The sequence below is a fragment of the Hydra viridissima genome, unplaced genomic scaffold (assembly GCF_058129835.1).
Source record: "Hydra viridissima isolate aposymbiotic clone 2 unplaced genomic scaffold, HvirCarnegie_v1 scaffold_5, whole genome shotgun sequence".
Lineage (NCBI taxonomy): Eukaryota > Metazoa > Cnidaria > Hydrozoa > Anthoathecata > Hydridae > Hydra > Hydra viridissima.
This window is the reverse complement of record NW_028324304.1, coordinates 10934606-10951701: the sequence shown is the minus strand read 5'-3', so window position 1 is coordinate 10951701 and position 17096 is coordinate 10934606. Positions and strand designations below refer to the sequence as shown.

Genomic DNA, 17096 nt, shown 5'->3' with positions numbered 1-17096 from the left:
AACTGTCTAGTTAAGTCTTGTTAAGCTTCTTGATAAGGAATATTTTTTTACCTAAATGGTGGCACAATTTCATTAGTCATTTAAATTTCATTTGGAATAAAATTTGAATATTTCTGACCATTTTGGTCGTGAGGACAATCTTTGTCCTCACTACCAAATCGGAAGTAAAAAAGACAATCTAATAAAATATTTAAAATTTATTTCTACTACATTTAGCATACATTTTTTCATCACAGCGTAGAGAACTTAAAGATAGAAAGTATAAGCTACGAGTTGTTTTTTTTCAAAGTTACAACAAAAAACCCAAGAAATTTAATCTTATAACTAAAACTCATCGAAAATAAATTGAAGTTTTTTTAAAATTAAACTCCTAAATTCATAATTCTACTTACAAAATGCAGCTAAAAGACACCCCAATAAACCATCTTAGATACTGGACGTCTACCTCTCTGAATTCTATGAATCAATGTTTAGATTCCGATCATTTTAATTAAAAGAATTTTCTTTGATGTTTGAAATATCTTGGCAATGAATCAATTGTTTAACACTAATCTCTGATGTAAGATACATCTGATATCTCTTAAAAAACGAGTAAACAAACTTCTAGTTTTTATTTGGTAAGCCTTTGTCTTTATGCCTAACTTATCGATACCCACCTCCCTGGGCATAATTTCATCTCCTTAGTACTGCTTGCTGTCACAATTTTGTTAAATCCTAGAGTTTGCACAGTTTGCGGACGACGTTTTTTTTCACCAATCTTCAATACCTTAGATATCCTTAAACCGATTAATAGTGAGAGAAACAAGTTGGTTATTGATGCTTAAAGGTTTTAAAGTATTAAAAATATCTCCCAGCATCTTCCCCAACATTATTTAATACAATAACAGAGATACACTTTTCTTTATTACTCTCAGTGAGTTACTAATTGTGCCAATACCACATAGGAGTGGGGATTACCCACTTGAAGCTTGCATATTAGTGAGATTTGAGCATGCATATTAGTCAGGAAAGGAGGTGGGGGACAGAAGATTCTGGATTTTTTCATACTATAGCTAACAAAAGAAAAAGGAAAGTAACTAAGGAAAAAAACATAGGAAAAAAAAAAATCTAGATAGAGATAAAGGAACTCTTACATTTAGTTATTGGTTTTCCAAGTAGCGGAGCTTTCTATGCCAGCTGGAGTGCATGAAAGGAAATCATATGCTTCCTAAAACAGTAGTCCAATAGAGAACAAGCCTGTTCCTATTGGACACTGTCTGAGGAAGCACAGGAACCAAAATGTGAGAACTCACGCAAATACTTCAAAAAGCTTTCTAATGAAAATGTTTTTTTAATATATTTTTTGTAAGATAAATAATTTTTTTATCATTTTGTATAGGGGAGAGGGGGGCAGCTTTGAAAAAATGCATTTTTGAAGCATTTTTGTATTTAAACTTAATAAAACTAAATATTTTGTGAAGATAATATTTACCCTCGTAGTTGTCACCTGTCTTTCCTGGGATTTGGCATAAAATGGACAAAATACATGATTGGTTTGTTTTTGAGGACAAATCGTAAACATTTTGATATAAAGTTGTAAGAATTTTTTGACCACGTTTCTAACTAGTGAGATGTTTAATAACATTTGTAAGATAGGATAACTCATAAGATTTACAATTAAGCAGAAAATGTCAATCGTTGAGATAATTTTGTTTTGGAAAAATCATCGTTTATTATTTAAATCGCTACTGGGGTAGTTTTGAATAAAATGAATGGGGCACCTTTGAATCGCTGTTTAAACTCTCGCACTTTATTGCTTGATTATTACGGCCTGAACTTTGATTATTTAAAGATAAAAATGGTTCAAAATTATAAAAAAAAAGAGAGTTACAGAAGTCATAGAGGATGATGTTAACAATGCTGTTCTCCAAGTTGCAAATGGATAATTGAGACCAAACGAAGCTGCTACAACTTATAATATAAAACGTAATACTTTACATTACAGAATAAAGAAGTATGAAAACTTTTTATCTAAGACCAAGCTTGGTTTGAGAACTAAATATACTGTCGCACAAGTATTTAATAAAGATGAGGAAATAATGTTAAGAGACAACCTAATAAAAAGCTCTAAATTCATTTTATGGCTTGACATACCCAACTTAAACTTAATCCATTTCCATTCATGTTATAATCGTGTTTTTTTGAAGTTTAAGGTTTAGTTGGTTTTTTAAGTTTTTGTTTTTTTAAACAAATGCTTCTATTTACAGCTTAAATAGCTTTATATAACTTTTGTTAGATCAACTCTTTAGAATATAAGATTAGATAATTAAGAAAAAATAACTGATTTTTACAATTAGAAACTTAAACTTAAGGAAATTTAAGAATAAATCAATGCTTTATTTAAAAAAAAAAAATATTTAATCACTAGTTATTCCCAGTTGCCCCAGGTGTGTTCAAAGCTACCTCAGGCTAGGCAGTTTTGAACATTTTCGCACATGTTGCAGAAATAAATATTCTGACTTATTTTTTAGCTCAAAATTTATTTAAACACTGCAGTTTTATTCCTTAATCATTGTTTTGACTATTCAGAAGAAAAAAAGAGGTTTGAATAATTAAAATATTGGTTTATAAAAAAAAGTTTAAAAAATGTTCAAAGCTGCCCCCCCCCCCCCCTCTCCCCTACACGGTTTTTTTTTTTTAATTTCAAGACAATCTTTATGGACGTCAACGAAGAGGTTCTATATCAACTTAAAGTTCTGTATACTATTTAATTAAATAGGATTTTTAAAAAATTATGAATGAAAGATGTTATATGAAATTACTTTAACAAAATCTTTGATAGACACCATCCATATGTAGTTGATGGCATTCACAAAGACCTTTGATAGACACCACCCATATGTAGTTGATGGCATTCACCAAATTGTCATATAGAACATTACTAATGATCGAATCTTTGAAAATTAAGAATATAATATGTGCCACTTGAATACATTTTAGTATCATAAAACCCTTATACCATCCACCAGGGAATGACAAATTTTTTTAGTCTAAAAATGTTAAGTATGTTAGGCAAAGGAATTAGGATTCACTGAGGAGTAAAACTAAAAGAGCTGTTTTTTCCTTAAAGATTTTTCGAGCGCAATTCAAAAAATATTATACCATGGGCAATCTACTCATCTATGCAAAATCATGCTAAGTCATTGACAAATACATCAGAAAAAATGATTAAAAATCTCTGCACATTTGCAACGCTCATTCACACTTTTAAAGTTGTGATTTCTGTAGATTACCGCTTGCTCAATTCCATTTGCTCAGACGCAAAGTTTTGGTTATTTGTAGGACGGGCCACAAATAATCAAAACTTTCAAAAAAAGAGCTCGTCGTTATTATGCTTTATAATAATATCTCTTGCATTTTTTTTAATAATAATATCTCTTGCATTTTTTTATAATAATATCTCTTGCATTTTTTTTAATAATAATATCTCTTGCATTTTTTTATAATAATATCTCTTGCATTTTTTTTAATAATAATATCTCTTGCATTTTTTTTATAATAATATCTCTTGCATTTCTTTTTTTAATAATATCTCTTGCATTTTTTTAATAATAATATCTCTTGCATTTCTTTTTTTAATAATATCTCTTGCATTTTTTTAATAATAATATCTCTTGCATTTTTTTTATAAAATATCTCTTGCATTTTTTTTATAATAATATCTCTTGCATTTTTTTAATAATAATATCTCTTGAATTTTTTTTATAATAATATCTCTTGCATTTTTTTAATAATAATATCTCTTGAATTTTTTTAATAATAATATCTCTTGCATTTTTTTTATAATAATATCTCTTGCATTTTTTTAATAATAATATCTCTTGAATTTTTTTAATAATAATATCTCTTGCATTTTTTTTATAATAAATCTCTTGCATTTTTTTAATAATAATATCTCTTTCATTTTTTTTATAATAATATCTCTTGAATTTTTTTTATAATAATATCTCTTGCATTTTTTTTATAATAATATCTCTTGAATTTTTTTTATAATAATATCTCTTGCATTTTTTTAATAATAATATCTCTTGAATTTTTTTAATAATAATATCTCTTGCATTTTTTTTATAATAAATCTCTTGCATTTTTTTAATAATAATATCTCTTTCATTTTTTTTATAATAATATCTCTTGCATTTTTTTTATAATAATATCTCTTGCATTTTTTTTATAATAATATCTCTTGCATTTTTTTTTATAATTTTGTAATAATTTTTTTTGTTAATTTTGATCACACGTTTATTACCAAGGTTCTTATCATGGTATCTGATTGATGAAGATGGTAGTCTTTTTGAAAGAGTACCATCTTCATCCATCAAATAACATGAAAAATTATTTTTAAAATATCGTTTTTCGTTTAAAAAAATTGTTTTCAAATTTGAAGACAATTTATATAGCATAATTCTTGTAAAATATCAAAGTATAAAAATAAATTTATTCCCGCATTCTTTTTTTTTTAGGCATTTCAAAAGAGAATGGTCACACATTACAAAGAAGAATTTGTATTTTTTACTCAAACAGGAGCACACCAAAAACACATTGGCATACACATCACTTCACTAAGAACTAACACGGGTGCTAAAACGCAAAGCATTATTGCAGCAAAAACCAGACAACTTGTTGTATCACGTGTTATTGATCCGAGGCAATCTTTATAACCAGAATTCCCAAACATGTTTAAAACTTACTGGCGCACCGTTTTGACTTAGCGTTTTTTCGTTTACGTTTTCTTCGATTAATTTGTAAGTAACAATAAATGATAAATTAAATCGTTTTTCAATTGTTCATCTGCTCTTCCTACAATTCAGAAAACCCTATGGGAAAAGTAAAGAAGTTTTTGTCTCATTTATCAAAACAAATTTAAGTTGACAGAAGTTAAAAACAAAAAAGTTTTAAATTTTTTAAAAATATTTGTTAAAACAAGTTGACCTTTAAAAGAGCAATTAATAAAAGTTTGAGGCAATTAAACTGTAAATGAAACCTTGATATCTTCTTTTGTTTCTATATCTTGATATCTTCTTTTACATCTAAATCGTTTTATCTTCTTTTATTTCTAAATCTTTTTGTAAACAATTGAATGAATAACGTAAAAATGGTGTCAAATTATTTTACTTCATCGAAAGAGTTTAAAAAATGTTATTTGTATGTTTAAATAAAATACCCCGATGATGTTATAGAAAGTCTTAACCGGCTACTTTGCTTACCACGTACGAATGTAAGCGACTCAACTCAATTTAATTTGTTATCGGAGTTCGTCGACCTATACCAATAATGACTTCTTTGTAGATCTTTTATCGAAGAAGTTATAGTAAAAAATCAGCGAATAACGAATGAGCGAAAGAATGAATCAATGAATAGGTTTCTACAACTTATAAGTATTAAATATTATTGTATGGATGCCATATATAATTTATGATAATTTATTATTAAATTTTTTACAGCATGCATTAGTGAAAGTAATCCCCATATGAATTGTTTTTGTAGAGATATAAAAAGTTAATAACTTGAAATTAAAAAACATCAAGATTTTTAAGTTTCAAAAGCTTTTGCTTTCATTTTTCTCCTTTTTCAAAGCCAATTTTTTTTATCTTTTCGTTTAAGTTTACGATGATTTGAGACTGGTCAAGGGGACTCTTTTCTGATTCATAGTTGCTCTTATTTATATTAAATTTAAAAATTTAAATTTTCTAAATTCCATATTATAGATTGTTTGGTAATTTATCAGAGAGTTTAATGCTGGAAGATAAAGATTCCCCAGCACTAAATTCCCCAATGGTCTTACCTAGAATCGCTATATAGTTGCTAAGCATTCCACTTAAATCTCTTTCTTATTCCTTTGAACTTAAATGGTCTGGAAAGCTTTTATCAAAAAATTTTTGTTAGCTTTTGAACTCTTTAAATAATAAGCTTCTTACTCATGTCACTAAGAGATACTATTCTAGCTGGTCATTTTTTTATCTCGCTGGTGATCTCTTCATCTAGCTGTTCATCTGTTCGTAACTTGCAACAACTAAATACATTTATTTAAAACATAAAAAATGTTCAACTGTAACAAACTTCGTTCTCCTTCACAACGCTCTCTTGTATTTGTATTTAGTTAATTGAAGCCTTATAAAGATGCCGCTCTTTTTAATCCACACTGTTTTTCCATAAGAGAAATTCCGATAGAGGAACAGTAAGTCCTTTTTGATGGAAAAATAAAAGATCCAGTTTACTAGATGAAGACAAGATCCGATAAATGTACAGAAGGTCGAATTGACTAGAGGAACAGTGATTTGATGATGTAGAGGATTTACTTATCTGGGAGCAATATCTTTTAAAAATTTCCTTAGTTTTTATGGCTACTGACATCTCATTTAAGACAATAGTAATCAATAATTTAAATATAAATATTTGTAATAAAAAAATATTATTGCATTAAGTTAAATGATATTTATAATGTCTTCTGCTTTTCATCCATTTTCACGTGGAACTACTTTTTTCATTTTTTCTAAGCAGATAGTTTTTTGTTATTGTGCAGTCGTGGCTTTTTACACACAGGATTTCAAAAATTGATAAAACTTAATTCATGGCTTTTTTTCTTTTAATGAACAAGAATCTGTTTCATATGCTAATGAGCACAGGCATAAGCAGACTCTAAACGGGTCTTATTTTTGGCGTCACATCTATTTTTTGTTGTTGTTGAAACTAATCTTCAAAAAAACTGATCTAACGTTTTTTTCTAATCGTAACTGAATTTGGAAATACGTCACTTTTTGTTTTAACTGGAACTCTGACTTTTTGGTCTTTACTTGCTTTAAAAATATCAGCTTTTGCTGGAACTTTGTTGGTTAATAATAAGCTTTTATAGCCTACTTTCATTTTAGGGTTGTATTTAAGTTTTGACGGATGTTTTTTATTCTCTAAATAATTAGGTAGTGGAGAGTGAACTGAGGATGTCATTGTTACTGGGTGAATAAGCTTAGGGCTACTGCCTGCAGGAAGAGATGCAGTTTGCCCAACTTTTGGAAAATCTGGTAAACCTGGTGGGGGACTGTATGAAGGAAGCGGAAAACCATTGGGTGGTGGGACTCCAGCCCATCCACCACCGCCACCCCATCCATAACTTCTTTCACCATACCCATGGCCACTTCCTGAACCATACCCGTAGCCAGATGTTTGTGGTTTGGATTGTTCATGATGAGCAGCACTGCTTGATCCAGGAGCTATAGCAGAAGATGGTGCAGAGGATGGTGCAGGAGATACTGGCGGAGATACTGGAGGAGATGCTGGAGCGGATGCTGTAACAGAAGATGGAGGAGATGCTAAAGAAAACGATGCAGGAGATTCTGGAGATGCTTGAGGCAATGGTGCAGGAGGTACTGGAGAAAATACTGCTGGAGATACTTCAGGGGATGAAGAGCTAGACCCTTTCTCATCTAGTCCTTTATCTTCTTCTATCTCGTCACTCTCATCAACCTTGCTTTTAACTTTCTCTAATGATTTTTGTTTGGAAAATGAATTCATTACTTCTTCAGGAACAGTTTGTTGATATGCAATACTTGGTCCAGTCGGATGTTTCGGCTTCAAAACAGACATTACATTATTTGGAACTTGTCTCATGCGACTCCAATGTCTAGATACTGATCCGGTAATTTTTTTTTTTGAAACTGCATTATTTCTTTCAACTGCAATGTTGTGGACATGTTTAAAATAATTTTTGTTCACAATTTTTCCACGTAAAACACCTCTTTGAGGAGCTATTCCTCTTAACTTCCACAGGTCCAACATCTGTGAAGACATTTGGGCACCTGGATTAACACCCGCAGGCAAAAAATATTCGCCGTTTGTATTGTATGAGTCGTCGTCGATAGAGTTGCTTATTTGCGATTCACCGCTGAATGCAGATATTGTTGTCGAGTTTAATGGGTTGGTAAACTGATCTGCTTTTGTTCTTTCAATGTTTTGTGGTGTTGAAAACTTTTCAAAAACTTGTGATTGCAAATTTTTATACTTTGGTACATCGGTTACAGATTTTGCAAGACCAGCTCTTGATAAAGCTTCTCCTTGTGTGTCTGCTTGAACACTCAAGTGAGAAGGATCAGAGTTTTCAAACTTTCCGACTGCATCAGATTGAAAAAAAGGAGGTCGCGGTTCTTCCCGCAGCTGCTCATCCTTTGCTAGCACTTCATTTGTAGGTTCACTTTCTGTTGATGAAACACTCTCAAAAGCTGGCGATGCATAGCTTTCTAGCTCGGTGCGTGATGCTGAATCATTTTGTCTAAAAAGTGAGTAGTCTCCGCCTAAAGAAATGGGAGGTTTGTTTTGAGCCTCAGCGTTCAGTTGCTCCTGCTCCTTTGCTTGAGCAAAAGCAACTTTATTATCAAATGGAACATCCTCTGGATTTACGGCGAACCCAATATTATTAACTTTATTTTTACCATACGAAGATTGTATCTGTACTTGGTTACTTTCCAAATGAGAAAAATGTGGTTCTGTGTTTTGCATGAAGAAGTTTGCGGGTTTTTCTTCTTTTTCTTTTGAAAACTGCTCTTGAGCCTTTTGGTTTGAATTTTTCATAAGAGAAATTTCTTGTTGGTTTTGAACATGACCAAAGTTATCAGTTTCGACAGGTTTTAGTGCTCCTTGATTTTGATTTGTTTCGGTTGAGAGAGCTGAGTCTTTTTGGACTAATTCACTACCAACAATCTTAGAAGAATCTGGAAGTTGAACTTGAATTGAAGATGTGTTAGTTGCTAAAGGAGAAGTATTCTCAGCTTGGTGCATTTGAACTTCTTCAACTATTGGAGAAGTTGATTGAGAAGTTGCGCTATTTGCAATTAGTGGGTTCGACGATATATCTGTTGGATTTAAGTTTTTTTGCACTTCATTAGATTTCTCTGAAGTTAAAGATTTTGCGGTAAGAGTAGTGTTTTGAAAAGGTTCAGATTGAACTCCTGCTTCTTGTGGAGTCTCTGCAGTAATCGTAATTTCATCATCCTCGTTCTTTCTTGCAGAAACAAACTGTTCATTTTCTTTCGCTGATATATCGATTCTTTGAGAGGCTGCTTCGTCCTTTGTATTTTTGCTCTGAAGAACACCTGACAGATTCTGCACTGCTTCGTTTATTGGAGTAGCTTCACTTTCTTCTTTGATCACATCTTCAGTTTGCTTAACAGGACCTTCATAGCCATTATTTTGAACTTGATTTGCTAAATTAGCGAGTTGATGTTGGTTTGTTTGATCAATGCTATCGGCCTGCAAATCTTTATTATTATAATTACTATCTTGGCCAGCTTTAGTTTGAACATCTTCAACATTTTCACATGAATCACAAAAGTTGACAGCGTTTTGTTCATAAGATTGCGAGTTTTCTTCAGCACCTTCTCTTTTCAGCGACTCGGAATTCGCTGCTGATGGTCTAGGCACTTGAGATTCCATTGAAGTTTGCGTATATTCAGCATCTACTGACGATTGGCTATCAATATTCGGTGAAGTTTGTTGAACAGTTTCTTCAGTTTGTACACCTGGTTGGGGGCCTGCTTTATAATGTAAAGAACTTAAGTTAAATCAAACGATAATCATCCGGTTAAACGATTATTAAAGTTAAATCAAACGATAATCATTGCGTTAAACGATTATTAAAATAAAAAATTTAGAAAAATAATCAGCAAATTTCAGTTCTTGAAAATATAAACTGAGTTTACTTTATATTTCTGAGAAAGTCTTAGGACAAATGATCTACGGAATTTTCCCAAAGAAATTTTTTCTTCTTTACATTTACATATATACTACCATCCGTAATTAATATACATACTACCGTCCGTAATTATTCGAATGACACTACTTTTAAAGTTTTCAATGCTTTACTTAAGAATAAGAAGAAAAATTAAAAAAGAAAATCACTTGAAATATATACTTTCTTATTTTTAATTAGTTACATAAAAAACAAATTAATGAGTTTATTAATTTACTAGTTGCTCTCATTAATGTACCTTAGGCGGTAAAAAAACCGCTTTACATATTCACGCCGCGTTCTGCATGACAAATGTGTAATAAAAACATATATGTATATTAAAAACATATATGTATATTAAAAACATATATGTATATTAAAAACATATATGTATATTAAAAACATATATGTATATTAAAAACATATATGTATATTAAAAACATATATGTATATTAAAAACATATATGTATATTAAAAACATATATGTATAATAATATTTTGGTCGAAATAAAAAAACCATGTTATTTTAACGAAAGTAAACTTTATTTGATGAAATTTTGGATAATAAAAAATGAATATTATGCCAAAAAAAAAAAAAAATTATTTGATGTTATATCTTCCTATCACATCGATTCTTTTGATGGGGAATCTTGAAAGTTCTTGCATGCTCTTCTTGTCAATTTTTTTATTGATGTTAATTTTTTTTTTAACTGATTGATGCTTTGGCTTTCCAGTCATCTTTTAGAACGTCATCTTCTTTTAGAACGTGCCTCTGGTAAGTTGGCAGGATTGTCCTTTTTTGAAAGAATCTTGGACCATTTTTGAATCTTGGACCATATTTTACCAAATTTCTGTAATGTTTTTAATAAATGGAAGAAGTATACTTTTTAAGCATTCTTCTTCACAATTATGTTCGACACCTTGATCACTGAACGTTTGACCGCTGGGCATTACAAAAGAGGTTGTCCTAGCTTTTTGGAAAGCTTTTTGTAAGCGACATCTCCCGTTTAAGATTGAATGATTGAAATAAGTTTTTTTTATCTATTGATTGAAGTGTTGAATTTAGACTTACAACCACCTCCTTTCTTTCGACAATTAATTTTTCTTGTTCAGCATTTTTGATATATTTAAAAGCAAATGATCTATTACATCCTTCTTCCTGAGAATGCTTCTAAATAAAGCTTTTTTTACTTTTTATTTTTATCTCTATGCAAATTATAAAATTCGTACACACGCTTTTTCAGCTCATATTGATTTGGCACTTTAAAAATCGATAAAAGTAAGGAAAAATTTAAGAACTTAATTATTCGTTTTAAAGAGTATAATTTTTTCCTTATTTTTAGCGATTTTTTAAAGAGAAGAAAATAAGGTTTGAAAATTAATAAAGAGCAAACTTTCAAAAAAAATAAAACGTTATGATCGTTTTAATTTTGTCCGAAATTTTATTGCACATTTGTTATACCATAACTTAACCTTTTGAAATATGTAAAATATAATAAAAATGTAATATAATAAAAATATAATATAATAAAAATGTAATATAATAAAAATGTAATATAATAAAAATGTAATATAATAAAAATGTAATATAATAAAAATGTAACATAATAAAAATGTAATATAATAAAAATGTAATATAATGAAAATGTAATATAATAAAAATGTAATATAATAAAAATGTAATATAATAAAAATGTAGTATAATAAAAATGTAATATAATAAAAATGTAATATAATAAAAATGTAATATAATAAAAATGTAATATAATAAAAATGTAATATAATAAAAATGTAATATAATAAAAATGTAATATAATAAAAATGTAATATAATAAAAATGTAATATAATAAAAATGTAACGCAAGGGAAAAGCTAAATGTTTATGCTTCTTTGCGTCTATAACCTTCACATGGAGATTGGTGTTGAAAACAGCGGAAGCTATCATCTTTCATTTAAAGAGTAAATCTAAGTTAAAAAACCGTAAACACCCACTTGAGACCATATGAAAACATTGTTAAATTTTTGATTTTCTTTTAATGAAGTTATCTATTCACATTTATGTAACCATGATTTACCAAAATTATAAAAATAAAAGTAGAAGAAATATAAAACTCAAGAATTTAAAAAAAAAAATTTCAATGTCATTCGAATAATTTTTGACGGTACTATATATATAAAAATGGTATAAAGTTTGATTTACCTTGTATCTGGGGAAGAAAAGACGTTTCTTTTGTGGCAGTGTTTGGAAGATTTTCGGTATATTTTTCTGATATTGATGCGTCTGTTGATTCTTCTTGAGGTTTACTTTCAACTGTTATGGTGTTTGTTTCGGAAGGATTTGTTTTCTTTGAAGCTGCTGATGAGTCGTCAGTGTTAGTTGGTTCAACACCTCTAGCCATTGATTGACTACTTTCTAACGTCATGGTCGATCTCTCTGGTGCTTTTGCATCAGCTTCTTGTTCTCCTTCTGGTGCATAATGCGCGCTGAATGAATTCAAAACAATCTGTTTCGTGTATTTTGGTGGCGTAAGTAAAGTATTTATCTTTTTACTCTCCTCATTATTTTTATCAAGCATTTTAATCATTGTAACTTTATGAGGCAAAGCGAGTGCGTGCTTTGCATGAAAAAGGGCCTCCGTGTGACGTAATTTTAACTGGTTATTTATAATCAGCTTTTGTTTATTATCTAGATTTTTCCCATTAATATACTTTTGTTCCGCTAATTTGTGAAACTGCCCTTCCTCATGGTTCATCAAGTGGTCTTCAATTCTGTGCATAGAATTCGGCTGGGATTCATGTTGTTCTTTTTGTCCTTTTCTGTCAAGAGCGTAAGCGTGTGCAGTGTGACGCAGCTCTTGGTAGGGCATGATCTAACATAGGCCATAAAAGTCTTTATAAAATCTTTCATCTTATGAAATTATCATTAAATATGGTTTAAAAATAACAAAAGCACCAACATTTACAAAACTAACCTTTGTTTGTAAAGAGTTTGGTAAAGAGTGTTGAGTAGAGCTTTGAAACTTCAAATTATTTTCTTGAGACGTAGTTTTTTGTTCGTTCTCCAGCTGAGCTTCGATAGAGTCAACTTCATCCGCAACCCCGGTACCTTTAGTTTTGATTCTTCTTTCTCCGAGAACGCCTTTCTCTTCGAGCGTCTGTTGGGTCACACTGAGCTCTTTGTTTATTTTCCACATATTTGACGGAGGTGGGTAGATAGTTTTACGTTCAGCCTGAAGTGGACCTTTATCACTTTTTTTGGGGATTTCGTCGCGCACCATCCCACTCACAGAAGAATCGTTTGAGATATTTTCATATTTAGATGCGTCATACCTATGATGAGGGCCAGTTATTTCGTGTGTTTGCTTACCATATTTGTAAAAACCACTAGGAAGCTTTCCGTGTTTTCCGTATGCATATTTTCTAACTTTTGAAGAAGCTTTATGCTTTGAACCCTTTAACCTCTTTTTTCTTAGAACGTGTTTATTACGGTTATTTTTAATTGTTTTTATATTAACTCTTTGTTTATGTTTACGACTGTGGATGTCGTTATCGTCAGTGATTGCTTTCGATTGTAGCACTTCATTTTTCTTGTACTTAAAGGGTGTATTTTTAATAGGTATGTTGCTGCGTAAACCCTTTTCTTGTTGTTCGTCTAAAATATTCGAATGAATGCATTAAACCAGAGCCACAACCAATTAAAAATTATACCTGGAAGATTTTTTTTTAATAACACAGGTACCACTCCCTCCTCCTTGAATTAAATCTTGGTATCTGCCAGAGTAACTTCTTCCAAAAATAAGTTAATTATATTAATAATTTAAGATAATATTAATTTATGTTCCTCCATAAACAATGGAACATAAATCAAAAAGAGGCGAAAAACTAAAAAAAAAAATTCTTTTTAATTTTTTTTGTTACAGATTTGATAGTTGTTATGCAACTTTTTTCTTCTGTAGTTTATTACTTACTTTGAAATTATTTCAATGCTTATTTTAGGCCGAAACACAATCCTGTTAACGATTTTATTGTTGTTGTTGTTTTTGTTTTTTTTTGGCTTTAAAGTTTTACGTCTAAAGAATCTGAGCGCAAAATTAATTTGCAGAAAGAGCATTTCTAAGATTGAGTTGCTGGGATGACTGGAAGGGATGCTACAGGAATGACTGGACGTTATGAGTCCAAAATTAAGAGCTAAGCAACCTTACCAGATACCAATACACTGCCGGATACAATCATATGGACTGGTGATCCGTCAACATCATAGAACTCTGTCACACCTTCCTTAAGTGAGCAGTCCACAACAGCGGAAAGGTAATGCAGTAGTAGTAAACAAAGTCGTCTCATATTTTTTCGGCCACCACCATATTCTTTTAAACTATTATAACTTTTTTATAATATAAATTTTAATGGCAATGCGGAGAGTTTGATTTTTTGGATTATCCGTCAATAATTACCAAAAAGTTATTTTTGCTTTTAACAATATTTGTATTACGTTTGTTTTTGTTGAGAGTTTTTGTTCAGTATGATTTAAGTGTTCGTTCGGGCGTAAAAAGCGAGTTCTGTTTTATTTGCACGCTTGACGGCTTCTCCTTAAATGGCAATTTCATTAGATTAAAAAAAAATGATAAGGGGAAGAAGAAAAGGGAATATGCACTTAGATAAATAAAAAGGTACAAAATGAATGAAAAATAAAAATCTAGGTATTGAAATTCAATCAAATTTAATATACATCCGGTTTTTAAATCGCTAGTAAATATTGAAAAGGAGGTTGGAAACCACTCTTCCCAAATAGCACCTTTTGGAAGAGTGGTTTCCAACCTCCTCAAGCCTAATCCTAAAACCCTTAGCTGTTAATGGATCCCGAAATTGCAACTCAAGTAGATTTTTTTTTGTTGTAAAAAATTGGAACAAAAAAAAAAATCTGCTTGAAAATTTTATACTTAGACATTTTAACATTTTAACAAAAACAAACTAAATTACAAAGCAGTAAAGTAAAATATAAATAAAATAATGCAATTGAAAATTGTTCACAGGTTTTACAATCTTTGTTTAGGGCACATTTCAGATAATATTTCCCACCAAATTTATTTCTGAGTTTTCATGAATAGTAGTCGACAAAAAGCAGTTTTTCATAAGATTTAACAAAAGTAAAGAGAAGGTATGGATTTTCTTGTTAACCATTAGGTAGCTATCCCAAGACCCCCAGATATCAGAAAGCTCGTGTGGCTTTTAAGCCCCCTCGAGCTGATACACATATGAATGACAACTTTCTTGTTTACGAATATTGAAAATGAAATTTTACGACAAATGGAAGTTAATGAGATTATTTAGGTTTTCGCGCCTTTAAATCATTCGGCTGTGAATTTTTAAAATTTTGTCTCTCCTGGCTCGCTATATTTAAAAAATTCCTTAAAGTGGATTTAAAAAAGATAATCTTGTTGATATATAGTGATATTTTTAGTGATCTGATTTATAAAATGTTTATATGAGAATTAATTTTTTAACTGAACACAAAATTTGTCAGAATTAGACTTCTACCGGCGCCCACGTGTTCGATATTCTTTCATGGGGCCAAAAGTCAAATAATATACTGAGTATTTTATAAAAAGAGTAGCTTACATAGCGGAGGGTTTTTCTTTTTTTTTTTGACGTCTAACCAATCTTACATGATGTCTTTTAAGCAATTGGGCCCATAATATTTACTACCGCCCACTTTGACATTAAGTGTTTGCTCCACCTCTGTAAATAAAAGTTTAAGAAATTTTCATTTTTGTTCGACTGTCACAGTGAAGAACGTAAAAATAAGAAATGAATGTCTTTTGCATCTACCAAAAAAATAAGAAAATGAATGTCTTTTGCATCTACCAAAAAAGACTTCCAGCGTAAATTAAGTACAAGTATGAGCGTTGCCTTGACGCGCATAACGCGCCGGTGGACACTTAAATTTGTTGGTTTAAAACTGAATTGTTTGCCGGCTTTTGATTATTAAAGTAAAGTGTGATCTGTCTACATTGTCTGGCATGTGTATCAACTTGTGTATTTATGATTCGTCGCTACAGAAAAAGAAAAATAAATGAAAATTTAATCATATTTGAAACATTATTTATTCAAAGATTAATAAACAAAAACTAATTCTATACACTTTACAAATTTTAAAAATTCAAAAATAGCTTAGAAAGCATACAATACCAATAAAAGACTTATGAGGGCATGTATCAGAATCTCAGTGGTAACTCGTTTGCTTAGTTTTACTCTTATTTTACATTCTTGTTCCGTCTTTTTTTTTTTTTTTTTTTTTTTTTTTTTTTATAGCAAAAAAAAAACCTTTTTCTAATTTTGTTTTTTTTTTTTGCATTTCTCTTCTGTTTTTCCTTTTTCTCGTGTGGTTTTATAACTTTTTTTCTCTCTCTGTTTTAGGGAAAGAGTCAAAGTTAGTTTTAGCTAAAGGCTGAAAGTTGAATATTCAATTGTAATTCCACTATTTTCTTCCGTAATTATACACTATTAAAACATTGACCATTGATACAGGCAAGTCTCCTTTTTGCTTTTATAGAACCAGCTTTTTCTAATACCTGTGCAGCATTTTATTAGACTCAATAACCATCAATAAAGTTAATCTTCTGTTAGAAACAGGAAATAAACTGATAGTTGCGTTTGATGAATCCAAATTAAGATATAGTCCTACAAGCACATCAAATTAAACAACATCAAATTAAAAAACTTGGTGATGTTCACCAGTTACGTTTACCCATTTAGAATGCAGTCGGGTTGTCTACTTGTTTGTCTTCTTCGACATCCTATATCTTATTTTCAGAAGAACATTCTGATGAATCAGAAAAATCGTCTACAAAATATGGATCATTTACGTTGTCATCGCTATATGTCATTTACGTTGTCATCGCTATGTCATTTACGTTGTCAACGCTACATGTCATGTTTTTCTCTTTTTCCTTAAAAATATTTTCACCTTCTTGGCGCAACTCATCATCATTTAGTTATCTTTTCTTAGAATAGGCTATATTTTTATAGTAAACTTAAACACGAAATTATAAAAGTAATTTCACCCCCACAACGTTAATATATACAGTGCTGTGAATAAGTTTTAGCCCACTCATGCTTTTTTAACAGATTTTGAATAATAGCTTCCGATTATTTTTTTATATAAAATAATGTCTAACTTCAAACAATACTAAACACTATTTTAACAAACAAAAGCAATATTTATCAAAATTTTACATAAATTTTTGTATTTAGATATCTAACGTGTTTATTTTTATTGCATGCTGATCTTAACCCAATTCGTATCAGCTCGTTTGTTTTTAGTTTGCTCTTGCATTTTTGTTTA

The 17096-nt window shown here is 30.1% G+C and overlaps 1 protein-coding gene and 1 long non-coding RNA gene across 4 annotated transcripts; both read right to left on the bottom strand.

Moving 5' to 3' along the window:
* Positions 1-4525: 4525 nt before the first annotated feature.
* On the bottom strand, positions 4526-5407 carry LOC145188742 (uncharacterized). 2 transcript variants are annotated; one of them, XR_016452707.1, is made up of 3 exons: positions 5244-5407; positions 5021-5098; positions 4526-4853 (listed from the first exon to the last, which is right to left on the bottom strand). It is a non-coding gene; the product is annotated as an uncharacterized LOC145188742 (long non-coding RNA). The 2 variants fall into 2 exon arrangements; XR_016452708.1 differs by having other exon boundaries at positions 5021-5066.
* A 1091-nt stretch (positions 5408-6498) lies between these two features.
* LOC149888627 (uncharacterized) lies at positions 6499-14275 on the bottom strand. Of its 2 annotated transcripts, none has more exons than XM_090088155.1 (4): positions 13957-14275; positions 12727-13406; positions 11955-12624; positions 6499-9560 (listed from the first exon to the last, which is right to left on the bottom strand). In XM_090088155.1, exons 1-4 carry the CDS (start codon positions 14093-14095, stop codon positions 6748-6750), a joined length of 4302 nt encoding a protein of 1433 aa, XP_089944281.1. In that variant the 5' UTR covers positions 14096-14275; the 3' UTR covers positions 6499-6747. The 2 variants fall into 2 exon arrangements, with proteins under 2 accessions (XP_089944281.1, XP_089944282.1); XM_090088156.1 differs by having other exon boundaries at positions 6499-9557; positions 13957-14247.
* Positions 14276-17096: the final 2821 nt, after the last annotated feature.

Excerpts from the sequence above, each read along its gene's own strand:
- LOC149888627 (XM_090088155.1), bottom strand. The coding sequence starts at position 14,095 with ATGAGACGACTTTGTTTACTACTACTGCATTACCTTTCCGCTGTTGTG. Across the intron at positions 13,407-13,956 it reads CGGCAGTGTATTGGTATCTG|ACGAACAACAAGAAAAGGGT; the intron begins GTAAGGTTGCTT and ends CGAATATTTTAG. Across the intron at positions 9,561-11,954 it reads TTTTCTTCCCCAGATACAAG|CAGGCCCCCAACCAGGTGTA; the intron begins GTAAATCAAACT and ends TACATTATAAAG.